At 41.3% G+C, this 18,961-nt stretch overlaps 1 protein-coding gene across 1 annotated transcript; it reads right to left on the bottom strand.

The window, feature by feature from the left end:
- Positions 1 to 2,878: 2,878 nt before the first annotated feature.
- Positions 2,879 to 11,866, bottom strand: LOC142258681 (uncharacterized). The gene is made up of 7 exons (XM_075331309.1): positions 11,803 to 11,866; positions 11,510 to 11,605; positions 11,246 to 11,388; positions 10,314 to 10,581; positions 9,886 to 10,064; positions 3,374 to 3,432; positions 2,879 to 3,029 (listed from the first exon to the last, which is right to left on the bottom strand). The coding sequence occupies exons 1-7, from the start codon at positions 11,864 to 11,866 to the stop codon at positions 2,879 to 2,881; spliced, it is 960 nt and encodes a 319-aa protein (XP_075187424.1).
- Between the last annotated feature and the right edge of the window lie 7,095 nt (positions 11,867 to 18,961).

Genomic DNA, 18,961 nt, shown 5'->3' with positions numbered 1-18,961 from the left:
ACATGAATGCAGAACCGGAACCACTAACAGCAAATGAATGCAGCATCAGAGCCACCATCATCACATAAATGCAGTGGCAGAATCAACGTTAGCACATGAATAAAGCACCAGCACTACCTTTAGTACATGACTAAATCAACAAGCTTTTCCCCATGTATAAAAGTATTGCATGAACCTACAACTCCCAGTATGTCTTGAACAATGGTATGGAGACGCTGGGAGTTGTTGTTATGAGTCATTATCAAGACTGTGAACCATACATAACCACAGTACTGATGAGACTTAAGGCCCAGTCACACTAAACAACTTACCAGCGATCCCAACAACGATACAACCTGATAGGGATCGCTGGTAAGTTGCTAGGAGGTCGCTGGTGAGATGTCACACTAAGCGACGCTCCAGCGATCCCACCAGAAACCTGACCTGGCAGGGATCGCTGGAGCATTGTGGAAGCATGCTGCGCTTGGTAACTAAGGTAAATATCGGGTAACCAACCCGATATTTACCTTGGTTACCAGCGCACACCGCTTAGCGCTGGCTCCCTGCACACCTAGCCACAGTACACATCGGGTTAATTACCCGATGTGTACTGCAGCTACATGTGCACAGAGCAGGAGCCGGCACTGACAGCTGAGAGCGGTGGACGCTGGTAACGAAGGTAAATATCGGGTAACCAAGGGAAGGGCTTCTTGGTTACCCGATGTTTACCGTGGTTACCAGCATCCGCAGAAGCCGGCTCCTGCTGCCTGCACATTTAGTTGTTGCTCTGTCGCTGTCACACACAGCGATGTGTGCTTCACAGCAGGGGAGCAACAACTAAAAAATGGCCCAGGACATTCAGCAACAACCAACGACCTCACAGCAGAGGCCAGATTGTTGCTGGATGTCACACTAAGCAACATCGCTAGCAAGTTGTGCATCAGCAGCGATGTTGCTAGCGATGTTGCTTAGTGTGACGGTACCTTTAGGCAGTATCACCAATAAATATCTACATGCAGGTACCTTATAGGTAACGTAATCTCAGAATGGAGTTGTCTCCATCCCTTTTGTCTCCATGAAGTACAGACATCATGATGAGATTTCACACCCAGAGCTCGTCTCTCCAGATTAACCTCTTCTCCGCCTTCATCAGCACTTTCCAACACGGTGCTCCTAAAAATAAAAGTATCATTATACTGGCCCATAAATATCTCCCATGATGCACCCCTGAATAAATAATTGCTGTGCTTCCATCACAAAATATCTCTCCCACAAACTGCCCCTCTCCAAATTTGCCCCACATTGCCCCTCTGCATCATTCCCCCCCAGGCTTCCCCTCTCCAGCATATTCCCCCCCAGGCTGCCCTTCTTCATCATGTCCCCCCATGCTACCCCTCTTCATCATATTCCCCCCCAGGCTCCTCCTCTCCATCATATTGCCCCCACGCTGCCCCTTTCCATCATATTCCCCCACCACACACACACACTGCCCCCTGGATAAAGTACTCCCTCAACTTTCACTCGCAAAGTTGTGTCCCCTTTCAACCACTTTGTGCCCTAATCCCCATCCAAATTATAACAGATGTCATCTTCGGCTCCTCCATGGAGCGCTTACCGCTGCTCAACGTGTCTCTGTGCACCAGCAGCGTGATGGCGTCAGCAGTGTACTGACCACATCACGCTGCTGCATGTCAGGGCCACAGTCCCGGCATTATCTCTGATCAAATGTATTCATGTCTTAAATACGTTTTTACATTTGATTAGGAAGGAGGGAGCAGCATCATACTCCCAGCTAAAATCAGAAGCACTGTACTGTGCATAACAGCACAGCGCACTGCCTCCTGGTCCTACTGATTTTAGCTTTGCAGCGCAGCACGATTGTGAGCTCAAGGCAGCATGCTGCAGAAGAGAGAGTGGCAATGGCTGTAGATCGATCGGCCCATTACAGGCACCGGTCCTTCTGGCATATGCCAGAATTGTCAGATGGCCAGGGTGGTGATTCTAAATTCTTTTCTGGATCTTCTTGAGGATCATGTTGCCTTGTATGACAAGGAGGCACATGAAAAAAAGAACACCAAATTCAGGAGAACAGTGGCATTTAGGTCAGGTAGAAACTTTATAGATTCATGTCAAGTAACAGATTTTCATTAATTCAGCAAAACAAAGCCCTATAATAAAATGAGATCCACAAATATATAACTGGACACTTTTTAATTATGTTACATTTTATATTTACCTCTAAAAATTCCAATATTTACAATATTTTAGTGTACACTTTGCTGAGATAAGCATTAGAAACCCTGTTAGGAGCCTCAATTAAATAATCAGTTATTTTACACAAGAAAAATAGTGCAGCTTATTTTCATGCATATTTTGCCCGTTAAAATGACTGGTATATTTGAATAACATAATGGGTCCCATTCTAAGACGGTAAGGTTTGTTGATGACATCCAGGACTTTTTTGCGTGACACAACCCTTATTGAACTGTGGTTTATATTTATAATGGAAACAAATGTGCAGATGTGAACAGAGCCGTACATAAGAACTAGCTCTGATAAATGTGTCCAATGAATTTAGTATCTAAAAACCACAACTGATGTTTGCTGTAAGAAATTACATCTAGTGCCAGCCAAAAATGTTGTATTGACATATAGGCACCTAGACTTAAGTGCCTTTGTATAGAGCAACAGTATCTGAGCATGTATATCTCATACCACTAATAACAGTGCTAAATCAGTGAGTCTTTGGAGTTCCCAAACTTCACACTTTACAGAAGGTAGCAGCATCTTTTCTGTATATTTGGTGATAAGAGAAGGTAAAACACCGCTTCATGAGCTAAACAGTGTAACCGTTCCACTCATTTCTATGTATAATGCCCAATAAATGGTATTGTAGCTTTTACACTTTACATTTGCACGTCTTAATGGCTAGAACAGAGCGTATGTGTCCATTTCTGCTTCTGAAAGTATGGGTTTCATATTCCTGTGGTAGACAACCACTGCCTGATCCTTCAGCCCACACCAAACAGTGGTCCCTGTTTCGAGAATCCCTAAAAGAATGACAAATGTTAAGATACTAGGAAGCTTTGGAACATACGAAACCTCCACTCCAGGAAGTTGGGCCAAAAATATACAAAACACAATATGGAAACTATAGCTTGTAATAAAAAGCTCAATACATTTTAAGATTAGATATAGATAGATTGATTTGATAGAGAAAGATAATACATAGATAGACAGATAATACATAGATAGATATAGATAATAGATAGATACATTGAAGACTATTATTCAACATTGATCCTTAAAAACTATTTTGCTTCCTGTTGATGAATTAAGGTAGTAAAGGAAATAAGACACTGTTAGAAATGGGAGGGAGTCAAGCTATGCTTACCTGAGTAGACAGTGATTTCCTGATGAACAACCTCCTAAGCATCGTCCTACATCAATTTCCTAGAGGATTTACAAGACAAAGTCATTGAAACCAAATCTCCATTACTGCACACAATAGAAAGAACAACTACAAAAGACTCATTTGCTTTAGTAGAAACCTTTCTACATATCAAACACTGTTTGCACAGTACCAAAATGCTTCCAACAGAGATAGCATTGTCAAAATCCAGCTAAAAAAGGTCTTTATCCAGCAAAAAATAAAATTTCTAATGTAATAGCATTCTGACCACTGCGGACTCCAAAAAGATTGTTAGCTAAATGATAAACACGATAGATCGATTATAGACAAACAGATGATAGATAGAGATGATAAATAGAATGATAGATAGATAGAAGATAGATAAATGAGAAATAGATATATAGTGAGATGATGAATAGGTAGACATATACGAGGGGCGATCCAAAAGTAATGATAATCGATTATTTCTATTGCAGACAGAAATTAAAATAAAATGTTTTCTTCTCTCTTAGGTACCCACTAGTCCAGGAAAAAAAAAACACTTAAATAGGCCACGATTCCCGGGAGCTACATTCATTTGAATATGAACTGCCAAGGAGTGAACATCAAAATGGAAAAAAACGAGCTCAGAGCTGTCATCAAATACCTCTGCTTGAAAAAAAATTACTACCAAAGACATACACAGCGACTTGGTGGAAACATTGGGGGACTCTTCTCCTCCATATTCCACAGTTGCACGCTGGGCCAAGGAATTTAACCTGGGAAGAACATCAACGGAAGATGAACATCCTGAAGGACGCCCATCCACGTCTCTCAATGAAGAAAACGTGAAAAAAGTTGAAGAAGTTGTATTGGCAGATCGAAGAGTGACTATCAGGCATGTAGCTGAGGTCACAGGGATCTCATATGGCAGTATTCAAAGAATCCTTGCAAAAGAATTGCATATGAGAAAGGTCTCCACGCGTTGGGTGCCAAAAATGTTAACCGACGAGCAAAAGAAGAAACAAGTTGACATTTCAATAGCAAATCTCGAAAAGTTCCAAGCAGACAAGGAGAATTTTTTGTCACGTTTTTTGACCATGGACGAGACCTGGATCCACCACTGTGATCCCGAAACTAAACAACAATCGATGACATGGAAACGAGCCGACGAACCGACGCCGAAGAAATTCAAAGTGTCAAGCTCAGCAGGGAAGGTTATGGCGTCCGTTTTTTGGGTCGCTGAAGGAATTATTATGGTGGACTATTTGGAGAAGGGAGCCACTATTACGGGCTCCTACTATGCAGAACAAATAAGAAGATTGCGGGAGGCTATCAAAGAGAAAAGGCGCGGCAAACTGCGGGCTGGAGTGCTGTTTCACCAAGATAACGCGCCGGCTCACAAAGCTGCAGTTGCCATGGCAACCATTCAAGAAGCGGGCTTTGAACTGGTGGAACACCCCCCCTCCTATTCGCCAGATCTAGCCCCCAGTGACTTCTTTCTCTTTCCTCGCTTCAAGGAACACCTCCGGGGCAAGAAATTTGACGACAATAGCGACGTGATAACCGCTGTTGGGGATTTTTTTGACGGTCAAGATCAAGAATTTTTTTCGAAGGGAATTCTAAGGTTAGTAAAGAGATGGACTAAATATATAAACTTGTTAGGAGACTATGTAGAAAAATATATATTTTTTTTAATATATTCATTGTGTTTATTATTGATTATCATTACTTTTGGATCGCCCCTCGTATATAGGAACACCAATAGGTAGAAATGAATTCTACAAAAAAACGAATAAGGACAAAAAGACATATATATAGATATGATAAATAGATGATAGATAATACATAGAAAATAGATAGTATGATAGATAGATAAATAGAGAGATGTTAAATAGATAAGTAGATACAGATTGATAGATGATAAATATATATATAGTATGCTAGTATGATAGAAAGATACATGGATTTATAAAGAGATGATAAATACACTGTGTTCCAAATTATTATGCAAAAAGAGTTTAGGAGTGATAAGGTCAGAAAATTTTTGTTTGTCATTTAAACTCATTGCTGGTGATGTGTGTCAGGGCTCTTTGTATCACTGAAAGCAATTGCAGATACCTGTGCAAATTAGTTTGGCAGGTGTGTCCAAATAAAGGCAAGACTACTTAAGAAGGCTGTTCCACATTATTAAGCAGTCTACATTTTTTGCCAAAATGGGAAAGAGAAAAGATGTGTCGGCTGCTGAGAAGCAACAAATTGTGGAGTATTTAGGTCAAGGCATGACTACAATCAACATTGCCAAGACACTTCATCGTGATCATCGCACAATCAAGAAGTACGTCGCTGATTCACAGCACACGCGTGTGCATGCTGATAAGGAGAAATTGAGGACTCTTTCCAACAGGCAATTGTGTCAGGTTAAAAGAACAGCTGCTAAAATGCCTTGTCATAGCAGCAGACAAGTTTTTGAAGCTGCTGATGCCTCCAATGTCCCCCGAACAACAAGATGCAGGGTCCTTCAGAGGTTTGCAGCTGTGCGTAAGCCATCCTGTCGACCACCTCTATCCACTGCACACAAGCAGAAACGGTTCCAGTAGCCAAACGATACATGAAGACTGACTTCCAAACTGTTTTGTTTACCGATGAGTGCCGTACAACGCTAGATGGTCCAGATGGATGGAGTGGAGGATGGCTGGTTGATGGACACCCCATGAACACACAGCTAAGGCGCCAACAAGGAGGAGGTGGAGTAATGTTTTGGGCTGGAATCATGGGGAGAGAGATTGTCCCTTTAGGATCCCAGAAGGGGTAAAGATGAACTCCATAATCTATATGGAGTTTCTAAAACAGCACTTCCTGCCATGGTTCAGGAGGAAGAACCGTGCATTCCGCAGCAAGATCATTTTCATGCATGATAATGCACCGTCTCATGCTGCAAATAACACATCTGCATCTCTGGCTGCTATGGGCATAAGAGGACAAACGTATGGTGTGGCCACCATGTTCCCCTGACCTCAACCCCATTGAGAACCTCTGGAGCATCATCAAAAGGAGTGTCTATGATGGCGGGAGGCAGTTCACATCTAAGCAACAGCTCTGGGAGGGTATTCTGTCCACATGCAAAACAATTGAAGCACAAACCATCCAAAAACTGACAAATTCACTGGACGAGAGAGTTCAGAAGCTTCTTTCAAACAAGGGGTCATATGTGCAAATGTAACATCACCTAGAATTACGTTTTGACTTGAAAACTGTTTGATTTCATTTTGGAATAAGCTGATAATGCTTAGAATTTCACAATTGACCATTTTGTTTTTCAAAATAAAAAATAAAAAGGTTGAAAACTCTGCCGTGCGTAATAATTTGGAACATGCATTTTAAGTGCATTTTGACTGTTTATTATTTTTAAAAATATACTGTTTTCATAGGCAGTTTGATCAAAAACATTTCAATTCTACTCGAATAGTAGATGACCGGAAAATAACAATGACTGCAATTCATAAAGTTAATTTAGGAAAATATGAAAAAATATTTTTTGCATAATAATTTGGAACACAGTGTAGATATATAGTATGATAGATAGATATACTGTAGATAGAGATGATAAATAGATAAAAACATTTTGGAGATCGATGATACATTAGATAGATAGACAGATGCATACATAGATAGATATACTGTAGATAGACAAATAGAGAGATGATAGATACATAGACATATAAATGATAGATAGATAGATAATAGATAGAGATGATAGATAGATAAATACATAGATAATTTATAGATACTGTAGATAGATAGTAAGATGATAGAAAAATACATACTAATCAAATCAAATAAGCTTTATTGGCAGGACCAAATACAAATTAGTTTTGCCAAAGCAAGTGTAGATTAGGGACTGAGACAGTGGGGATGATGGGTGGGGACTGTAGGAAGGATGGATGGGGCACATCCAAGGTGGGGACTGTGGGGGCACATATATATAGATAGTAAGATGAGTGATAGTGTAAATAGATAGATGATAAATAGATAGAATGATACATATATAGATAGATACTGTAGATAGATAGATGATACATAGATTAATACTGTAGACAGATAGATAGTGAGATGATAAATAGATAAATGATAGGAGACAGAGAGATGATAAATAGGGTACATATATACTGCAGACAGATAGATAGATAGATACTGTAAATAGCTAGATAGCGAGTTGATAAAAAGGTAGATAGCTGTTAAATAGATAGGCGATAGAGATCATAGATACTGTAGTTTGTAAGGTGATAGAAAGATAGATATATAGATAGGTACAGTCGATAGTGAAATGAGTGATAGATACTGTAAAAAGATACATGGCAAATAAAATGATACTTAGATACTGTAGATAGATAGCTAGATAAGATAGTGAGATGATACGTAGATACATAGATAGCTGCTAAACCGATAGAGGGATAATAGATAGAGAGATACTGTAGATAGTAAGATAAAAAGACAGAACTATAGACAGATATATACTGTAAAAAGTGAGATGATATATAGATAGATAGATAGATGGATAGAGGGATAGATAGTGAGATGATAGATAGATAGATAGATAAATATAGATAGTGTAGATAGATGGATACTGTAGATTGCTACATAGATAGTGAGATGATAGCTAGATACATACATAGATATAAATACAGTAGATATATATACTGTAGATGGCTAGTGATATGATAAATAGATACCTTAGATAGATGATCGATAGAGAAATAACAGATATAGATACGGTAGATAGATAGTGAGATGAGAGATATAAATAGATAGATAGATAGATGATACATAGATAATAGATGATAAATAGACAGATAGATAGAGATTGATAGATAGACAGACAGACTGACCAGTCCAAACAGATAGATAGATACTGTAGATAGATGGATAGATAGATAGATAGGTACTGTAGATAGATAGATAGATAGATAGATAGATAGATAGATAGATAGGTACTGTAGATAGATAGATAGATAGATAGAGGGATAGATAGATAGATAGATAGATAGAGGGACAGATAGATAGATAGATAGATAGATAGATAGATAGATAGATAGGTACTGTAGATAGATAGATAGATAGATAGATAGATAGAGGGATAGATAGATAGATAGATAGATAGATAGATAGATAGATAGATAGATAGATAGATAGATAGATAGATAGATAGATAGAGGGATAGATAGATAGATAGATAGATAGATAGATAGATAGATAGAGGGACAGATAGGTACTGTAGATAGATAGATAGATGTCTCTCTCAAGCCTAAGCCATTAAATTCCTATAGTTTTCACTATTTTTGGAGTGCTGCATCCATTTGTTGTCACTATTATTCAGGCTTGGCCATTTTCTCCTTTTTTATATTACTGGTGCAGTTTTTTTCTTTTTTATATACATAAATCTAAAGAAAAATATTGAACTAGCAGCAAACATAATTAAGGTCATAAAGCCTACCAGAACCAAAAAAGATGGATAGAAGAATAATAAGGAAGGCTGCACTCCAAAAACTGAATGAAAAAAAGAATTGTATTAGTCGATATGAATTAGTGACGTTTCAATCCCTAAGAACCTTTTTCAAGCTTGGAAACAACTGGAGTGATTGTCTGATATGCCTTACCACTCACAGTGCTGGTTCTGTGCTGCTCTGATTTTTTATTTTATAGATTGATTGCTTGATGGATTGATAGATAGATAGATAGATAGATGGATAGATAGATAGATAGATAGATAGATAATGGATAGATGGATAATAGATAGATAGATAGATAATAGATAGATAGATAATAGATAGATCATAGATAGAGGGATAGATAGATGGATGGATAGATAGATAGATAATGGATAGATGGATAATAGATAGATAGATAATAGATAGATCATAGATAGATAGAGGGATAGATAGATAATAGATAGATCATAGATAGATCATAGATAGATAGATAGACAGATAGATAGATAATGGATAGATGGATAATAGATAGATAGATAGATAATAGATAGATCATAGATAGATAGAGGGATAGATAGATAGATAATAGATAGATCATAGATAGATCATAGATAGATAGATAGATAATGGATAGATGGATAATAGATAGATAGATAAATGGATAGATAGATAGATCATAGATAGATAGATCATAGATAGATATATAGAATCATAGATGGATAGATAGATCATAGATAGATAGATATATAGAATCATAGATGGATAGATACATAGATAGATAGATATATAGAATCATAGATGGATAGATAGATCATAGATAGATATATGGAATCATAGATGGATAGGTGCATATCTTTTGTGTCCTGTTTAAGATGAGCCTTTTACGGTTACATGTAAAATATAGCTCAGCCACCACATATGCTACACATAATAAACCATATCTGCTAACATACAAAGGTACAGTATTTACTCTTTGCAGACAACTAATGATACATTGCTATAAATGAGTTTAAATAGATCCATTACCTTAAGTCTATCTTCTTTGATACCTTTGGTATTATATATAACTTCATAGTAATATTCAAAATAGGTGACCCTGTAGCATATCTCATTTATTTCACACGTTTCCACAGTCTGGGCTACCACAGCTCCATTTGGACTTTCAACAATTACTGTATCAAATTTAATTGGGGCACATCGAAGACCTGTAACAGGAATATAGTGCACATTATTTACACCATATTCTTAGACCAATAGAAGTCAAATGTGAAAAGCCAGTAGCTTACAATTGTTGTTCGAACCGAGTGCAATGTAATCTTTTAATCATTGCAATGCTCATCTCAATATTGGTTACAAATTATGCTCATTTGCATATTCATGATTCATTAGGTTTCTAACAAAAAACCTAAGCATGTAAAGTTCATTAGATATGTATTGTCACACGTTAACCATACCTGAACTGACTGTAGGGCTCGAACATTTCCCAACATCCACTGTTGACTCAAAGGGTGTTTCTGGGAAGAAGCTCTTCAGAAATGGCATTCGCATGCACTCTTGTGGGGTGGGATTGCATTGACAGTCCTCAATCACCTCCACTTCTTTAATTCCCTGGAATAGCAAAATCCTCTCTAATCCAACCTTTATTGGTTGACAGCTTGTTTCGTGGGGGCACGATGGCTCCGAGCTTGATGTCAGCGTTGTGTCAGGCATTCGCTCTCGTAACTATAACACCAGATAGAATTGTACATGATGATTGTAATGAGGGTCAAATATATTTAGTTGTTTGAAAGAACTATGGAATCAGAAGAACTGATGAATTTGTAGTGAGATTCTAAGGCTATGTGCGCACAGTGCGTTTTTTGCGGCGTTTTTGCACGTTTTTCGGGTGCGTTTTTGGCCTCAAAACTGCATGACTTTGCTTCCCCAGCACAGTCTATGAGTTTTAAGCTGCGTTTTTGAGCTTGAAAAAAAAAATGGACATGTAAATTCTTTCCTGCGTTTTTCTGCGTTTTCCCCCCATGCAATGCATTGGAAAAACGCAGCAAAACGCAGAGATCAAAAACGCAGCAAAACGCAGCCAAAAACGCACCAAATCGCGGTAAAAACGCATGCATAGTATGATACATACCACATAGTATGATAAAATAGCAATTTTCACATACGCAGCTACCTTGATAAAGCACCCCATGCAGGAAACGGCCATAGCCTACAGAACTGCCGTATATTTTTCCTTTTGTATACCTCTCTGCCATGGAAAGAAAATAAACAGCTATTTTATCATACTATGTGGCGAGTGCCAATCTACTTTTTGATATATTAAATACAAAAGGTCACAAGCATGAAAAAAGCTAATATGATACAAATAGGTACATAAAATATTTTTAACCTTTTTATTTTTCAGGAAATCCAGCATTGATGAATGCTTTGGAAGCCCTGGAAACCCAGAATTGTAAGAATTGAATCTTTGAGGGACTCCACAGTGAGATCTGCATATTCCAACATCCACACTTACAGGACTGCCTGATATATCTGCAGAAAAACAAGAACAGTAGTGTAAAACGCACAAATCATATTATATTAGACTCAACAAAGAGTGTATGAGAGATCACCAAGTCATGCAGCACCAGGCACTCCATACCCGTCTACTTACCCTGTCCAATATAGGCAAAATTACTTTGTCGTTTACAGCATCCTCGCTCTGTAAATAAATTCCTTTTGTCAGGAGGCCTATTCATCACAGCGTCATCTGCGGAGGGTGCAAGACATTTGTTCAGTGTAAGAAAGCACATAGGATTGCATAGTATATGGAATATTTTCCAATGGTTTAGGTTAGATGAAGAACATGCTGAATCCACTGATTTACAATAGGGAATGAGCGCATGGGCTAATAATTGAAAAAAATATAAATATGTATTTCTTGACTGAAAAAAATACAATACTCACAAGCAACACACAAGAAGCAACATGAACTGTAGATGACGAACTTCATAAACAATGAGTATTCCATGTCTGATTCCGAATATTGCCTCCAGAATGGACTCTACATTTACAGCCCAGACTTTTATATCCATGGGGGAGACAGGTCAAATGTATCTTGGGGCCAAGGCTACAATAAGAGGTTGCTTAGATTGTAATCTTAATACAACACAAAAGTGGTGTCAGGAACCCTTAAACTAATTGAATTTCCCCACTTAAATGTCTTTTAGACTATTGATAATGTCCACATCAAAGGGTTGTTTTAAATACAAAATCGTCCCCTAAGCTTGGGTCACCTTTTGGTTTTATTTACTAGCTCGGCTTGAGGTGTGAGCTTAAACTACTTGTGATTGCCAAATGAAGTCTTAAGTAGCTTTAGGTCTCCTCCCTTTGAAAAAGAAGAAAAGAACTTAAAAGCTATTCAATTCTCAGTTGTCTTTTATATGTAGTTAAGAAGAGGCTTTGATGACACTTCAATGTTTACATTCACAGCAGTTTTTTGATAAACTGAGACTTGGAGGGAGCAACAGTTGTGCATTAAAAGAGTTATGCCAGCATTATATTTTGTTACATAGACCTGTATTATGCTATAAACTAAAAAAAAAACTTATAGATGACGAGGACAAAGTACACACCAATATCGCATATCTATCCTTCTACCACAACATACATTATTATTCTTATTATTAATATTTATTATTATAGCGCCATTTATTCCATGGCGCTTTACATGTGAAAGGGGTATACACAGCAATATTGCATATCCAACCTTCTACCACTACTATACAAGCTGGATGATGTCATTAATTGGCAGGAGAGACCTGCATGTGTGGCAGGACTGGACTGGGATGTCAACCCCACTGGCACATATACACTCATCGCAGTGCAACTGTAGTATACTAAAGGCCCCGTCACACTAAGCAACATCGCTAGCAACATCGCTGCTAACGAACAACTTTTGTGACGTTGGTAGCGATGTTGCTGTGTGTGACATCCAGCAACAACCTGGCCCCTGCTGTGAGGTCGTTGGTTGTTGCTGAATGTCCTGGGCCATTTTTTAGTTGTTGCTGTCCCGCTGTGAAGCGCAGATCGCTGTGTGTGACAGCGACAGAGCAACAACTAAATGTGCAGGCAGCAGGAGCTGGCTTCTGCGGAGACTGGTAACCAATGTAAACATCGGGTAACCAAGAAGCCCTGTCCTTGGTTACCCGATATTTACCTTTGTTACCAGCCTCCGCCGCTCTCACTGTCAGTGCCGGCTCCTGCTCTGTGCACATGTAGCTGCAGGACACATCGGGTTAATTAACCCGATGTGTGCTGTAACTAGGAGAGCAGGGAGCCAGCGCTCAGTGTGCGCTGCTCCCTGCTCTGTGCACATTTAGCTGCAGCACACATCGGGTAATTAACCCCATGTGTGCTGTAGCTAGGAGAGCAAGGAGCCAGCGCTAAGCATTGTGCGCTGCTCCCTGCTCTATGCACATTTAGCTGCAGCACACATCGGGTAATTAACCCGATGTGTGCTGTACTAGGAGAGCAGGGAGCCAGCGCTCAGTGTGCGCTGCTCCCTGCTCTCTGCACGTGTAGCTGCGTGCGCTGGTAACCAAGGTAAATATCGGGTTGGTTACCCGATATTTACCTTAGTTACCAAGCGCAGCATCTTCCACGCGGCGCTGGGGGCTGGTCACTGGTTGCTGGTGAGCTCACCAGCAACTCGTGTAGCGACGCTCCAGCGATCCCTGCCAGGTCAGGTTGCTGGTGGGATCGCTGGAGCGTCGCAGTGTGACATCTCACCAGCAACCTCCTAGCAACTTACCAGCGATCCCTATCGTTGTTGGGATCGCTGGTAAGTTGTTTAGTGTGACTGGACCTTAAGGATAGACCAATTTGCTATCATTGGTCACGCCATTGCCAACTCACTTAACTGGATCTCGAAGAGCAACAATAATGTACATTGCAGTCAGGTACCAGTATATTTTCATCTGGCTGGACTTATGGTCGCTCTCATTGCACCCACGACATCAGTGACAGGAACAGCATTGCATTACTTAACCGGCTCTGGCCTTGATTACCGGGATCAGTCCAGATCCAGGCCACGTGCCCACCTTGAGTATTGGTGAGTTTCTTTACCTCAGTATTTATACCAGAACCATCAGGGGAAAAAAGTATAATAGAAACACATGCCCCATTTCTGCATTTTTTGCCCACTCCTGATTTTGGCTTACAAATACTGAGGTAAAAAACTCACAAAATACTCCACATGTGCATGTGTCCTCACTCTCAACATAGTGCAGCTCCCTGTGATACCCATCAGCCTCCAGCAAAGCAATTGTGACGCCCTGGCCAGGGTATTGTGCAATCTGCCCTTCAGCACAGTATCCACCCTCCTTGGTCCTGGTTCTTTGGTGTTGCTAGCAGCTGAGCCAATCAAAACCCTAGGAACACTTTACACTGTACCCACCAGACACACCATTGGGGGGCCTGAAGGGAATAGGGCCGCCCACATGGGGGGTTGGTGGGGGAGAGTGAGGAAGTGAGAGGAGAAGTGAAGTGGTAGTGGAAGGAGAAGGAGGTGAAGTGACTCTCATGAGGAGAGGTCACAGGTGGAGCAATGCTCTTGAGTACTAGGTGCAGACGTTGGTCTGGGCCTGGTAGGAGCTGGAACTGTGGTCGCAGGGGATAGTGTCAGGGGGCTCGGACTGCCGAGGAGGATGGCCGGCGGCCTTGAGCTATCACCGGGCAGGGGCCAGGGCACGACGGGGTATGTGGACCCTAGACCGGGAAGTAGTTTTATGCGTCCTGGTAATTTACCCGACAGGGGTGAAGACTTCAAGTGTCATCCCCAACCCGCTCCAAAATCGGGGTGCTAGCACACCGATGGGATAGGACTTTCCCAATACAGTCCAAAGAAATACTACGCATGAACCCTGAGAGCAAGCTCACTCCGTTAGCCATACGGGTGAGCGGAACCCGAAAAGTTTCAGACTTGAGGGTCCAAAGAAGAAAACACAGGTGCCAAGGAAAGGGTCACAGACTAACCGCAACACCAAGGACATGGACCCAAGCGTGCTCCCTCCCAGCTGCAGTGGTGCTCAGAACTCTTGTTTACAAGCTGTTAGTGTGGTTATTTCTGTACTGAATGAGTATACTGAAAAGACTTCTCCTACCCCCAACCCTTCACCACCAACACCGGGCAAAAACCCTCTACCCACGGGCATCCCAAACAGCAGCGGTGGTACCCTATCTTACCACGCACCGTGGGTGGCGTCACAAACTTTCCTAATCCCGTGTATATACTCCCCCATTCCTTTTTAATTCCAGTGTCCGCGTGGACCCCCGGGTCCGGAGACCCCTCGAGCCACTGCGGCTCCGGATCCGAGCGGCTCGGCCGCTGATATGGGGGCGGTACACAATCATTTATACCAATCAGTTGCTGGCGTAGTTAAGGGCCTACTGGTGACCTCCATGGCTGCCATCATACTACTTCCATTACACCCTGTCAAAAACATTGTCTAATAGCATACCTGTCAGTGTTTTGCAGAAAAGCATTATACACTGCAGAACAGAAGAACTGCATTGCATTAATAAGCAATCAAGTTCATTAAAAGGTTTTATCCTCTACTGGATAATCCCAGTTTAGGATCCTAATTATAAAAAAAACAATGAAATCTCGCCTTCCAGAGTGGTGTGATTTCTGTGGTTCCCGGAGGTGATGTCACATTTTTGTGTCATGTGCCTGCTTTGGCTGCAGCAGCTAAACTGCGGCTGATCAAAGTCTACAGCGGACACGTAAAGGTTAGTCTTAAGGGTGCTTTACACGCTGCGACATCGCTAACGATAAATCGTCGGGGTCACAGTGTTTATGATGCACATCCGGCGTCGTTAGCGACATCGCAGCATGTAACCTCTGAGCGACCTAAGATGATTGCAAAAGAGGTAAAAATCATTGGTATTGGAGAGGTCGCTCCAACACCAAAAATCGTTGACAGGTGAGTAGCGAGGTTGCTCGTCGTTCCTGCGGCAGCACACATCGCTATGTCTGACACCGAAGGAACGAGGAAACTCACCGTACCTGCGTCCCGCCGGCAATGAGGAAGGAAGGAGGTGGGCGGGATGTTTGGCCTGCTCATCTCCGCCCCTCCTCTGCTATTAGGCAGCCACTTAGTGACGTCGCTATGACGCCGAACGAACCGCCCCCTTAGAAAGGAGGCAGTTCGCCGGTCACAGCGACGTCGCTAGGCAGGTAAGTGCGTGTGACGGGTTTAAGCGATGTTGTGCGCCACGGGCAGTGATTTGCCCATGTCGCAGAACCGACGGGGTGGGTATGCTCGCTAGCGATATCGGTACCGATATCGCAGCGTGTAAAGTACCCTTTAGTCCACGTGCATACATTCAGTATTTGATGAGTTTTTTTACCTCAGTATTTGTAGCCTAGAACCAGGACTGGGTGATAAATATAGACGCGGTGGTGACGTGTTTTTATTACACTTTTTCTCTGATTGCTCCACTCCTGGTTTTGGCTACAAATACTGAGGTAAAATAATCAGCAAATACTCAATGTGTGCATGTGGCCTTAAGCGTCTTGATTTTTTTTTTTAAACTGTTGGCTTTATAGAAAGCTGCACAGAATCACATTTTACAGGCCCACAGTGAGAAATATCCTTCATTCATTTTGTTACGTTACAAAAAAAAAAGGTATGAGGTTTTTTATGTACATACATATCTTTAAATGGACTATAGAATTGTTATTTGCTAATACTTAGTCCCTCGATCATTTACTTTGGTCTGCCTGTGTAAACTACTGCCAATCGGTAAAAGTTTGTCGATCGACGGTCATATCCATGTACAGTCTATGTACCCTGATCAAACGATGGTCCTAAACGACCGATAACTGGTAAACGATTACTGTTTGGCTGTTGTTTAATAGCCTTCAAAATAGGAAAAAAGGGTGTTCATCCAGCCACCACTATGTCAAAAGTGAAAAAATATAAAACTTGACATTTCTTCAAAATAACATTCACCCCTTCACCACCCGTGGATTTTCCATTATTCATTTTCATTTTCTCCTTCCCTTCTTCCAAGAGCCATAACGTTTTTATTTTTCAGTTAACATAGCCGTATGAGGGTTTGTTTTTTTGCAGGATAAGTTGTACTTTTGCATAAAATCATTCAATTTTACCCTATAGTATTGTTAGGTTGACCTAACGGTCACAGCTGTTGCCAGCGATGTCCGAATGCAGAGAAGGTACCGGTGACCCCCCCTCTGCTACTCCGTCTCAATGAAAACAAGCGAACGCCGTTATACACATAAGACTGGAGATGTGCGGCTCCGAATAGAAAGTGTATTGGTATTGTTTACATTACAAAGTTATACAAAGTTGATTAGGGCGTAACTATGCAACATACATATTCATTAAAGGCGTGAATTACATATTCCCAGCAAGAGAAATTAATATAATGACTTATACTCCAATAACAAGATGTTTTTCAGTCGTCTCTAAGTCAAAACATTCTGCGTCCTTGAAGTTGGTCTCACAGTTTATTACGCAAATAAGTCTGGTTTGGTCTTGCCAGGGAGAATGAATTTCTATTATTTTTCTAAGTCAGTGGAAAAGGTTAACTCTTTCCTCACAATCCCCCCTATTGGCGTGATTGATGGACAGGGGGCCATCGAGAAGCTTTGGACTATAGAGAAAGCAGGCTAGCCTCCAGATACTTTCTGAGCCGCGGGTGTGCTCAGGGAGTGTCGTCTCACATCCGTCACCCAGGACTGCCTGCATGCCTCTCGATAGGAGTCTCATCATGATACGCCAAGGTGATTTCTAGAGGAAAGAGTAGAGAAGAGAAAAAAGGCATATTAGTGATTTCTTACGGGTGCTGAATAATCATTGTATCTACATTGCTTCAAGCAGCGGGAAAACAAAGCCATTAGCAACTTGAACACTACATAAGCAACTAGTAAACAGAGTAACACTTGGAACACTGATAGTCTGTTGTAACAGCCTCCCCATTGAAACACTTTGTTTATTGGGACTGGTATGGCTAAGTATGGCATGGAAGAGGCTGTCACAAGTGCGTGTGTACATATCCAGCAGTCTGTGATCTCAAGTTTTTCAGCTAACACTTCATGATGGGTCTCAAATGAATTCTGCCGTGGTGTAGAAGGCCCCAAAAAGGGAGTACACATAGAAATACTTATCAGCAGTATTAGGCCTTCTTGCAGTGACTGGCATGGACCCATGTCGATCTCCCCTCAAGTTTGACGGAGGTTGGAGTGGTCAGCTGGACAGTCAAAGGCCCATCGAATCGTGGCTCAAGGGTCTTTCTCACGTGCTTCTTTAGGTAGACCCAGTCACCAGGCTTTAGAGAGTGGGTTCCTGGAATGGCATCAGGATCAGGTAGAGAAGAGTAGACCCTTTGGTGGGTTTCAGTTAGTCTGTTCTGCAGGGAAACAACATAAGATGTTAGGCTATCACATTGCAGGTGTAACTCCTGCGGGAAGTAGCATCCTAATCTGGGTGCACTACCAAAGAGTATTTCAAATGGTGAGAGCCTGTGCTTTCCCTGCGGGGTAGTCCTTATAGAGTAAAGAGCTATGGGGAGACATTCTGTCCATGGTCTACCAGTCTCCTCCACTGCCTTGGCTAGTTTGAGCTTTAGAGTCCCATTTAACCTTTCCACTTTCCCTGATGACTGTGGGTGGTAAGGTGTGTGTAAGGCTGACTGAATGCCTAACAGGGCACAGGTGTTCTGGAAAACTTGTCCAGTGAAATGAGTACCTCGGTCTGACTCTATGACTTCAGGGAGTCCAAACCGGGGTACCAGCTCACAGGCCAATTTCTTTGCTGTAATACGGGCCGTGGCTGAGCTGACAGGGTAGGCCTCTGGCCATCCTGAGAAGAGGTCTACACAGACAAGTACAAACTCGTAGATGCCATGTCTTGGCAACTGTATATAGTCTATTTGTACTCTTTGGAATGGGGCAAACGTCTTTGGCATGTGTCTTTGCGGGGTTTTAGTTAGCTGGCCTGGATTGTGTTGTTGACAGATGTGACAATCCTTTATTCTCTGGGAGGCGTATTGTCTGAAGCCGGGGGCTACCCAATATGGTTGCATCTGGTTCATGATT

The sequence above is a fragment of the Anomaloglossus baeobatrachus genome, assembly GCF_048569485.1.
Source record: "Anomaloglossus baeobatrachus isolate aAnoBae1 chromosome 1 unlocalized genomic scaffold, aAnoBae1.hap1 SUPER_1_unloc_5, whole genome shotgun sequence".
Classification (NCBI taxonomy): Eukaryota; Metazoa; Chordata; class Amphibia; order Anura; family Aromobatidae; genus Anomaloglossus; species Anomaloglossus baeobatrachus.
This window is presented reverse-complemented; position numbering and strand designations above follow the sequence as displayed.

Bases quoted from the DNA above. Each gene is read 5' to 3' on its own strand.
- LOC142258681 (XM_075331309.1), bottom strand. From the start codon at position 11,866: ATGGAATACTCATTGTTTATGAAGTTCGTCATCTACAGTTCATGTTGC. The intron at 11,606-11,802 runs GTGAGTATTGTA...CACCCTCCGCAG, and splicing joins TTGCTTCTTGTGTGTTGCTT to ATGACGCTGTGATGAATAGG. The intron at 3,433-9,885 runs GTAATGGATCTA...TAAATCCTCTAG, and splicing joins TCAAAGAAGATAGACTTAAG to GAAATTGATGTAGGACGATG.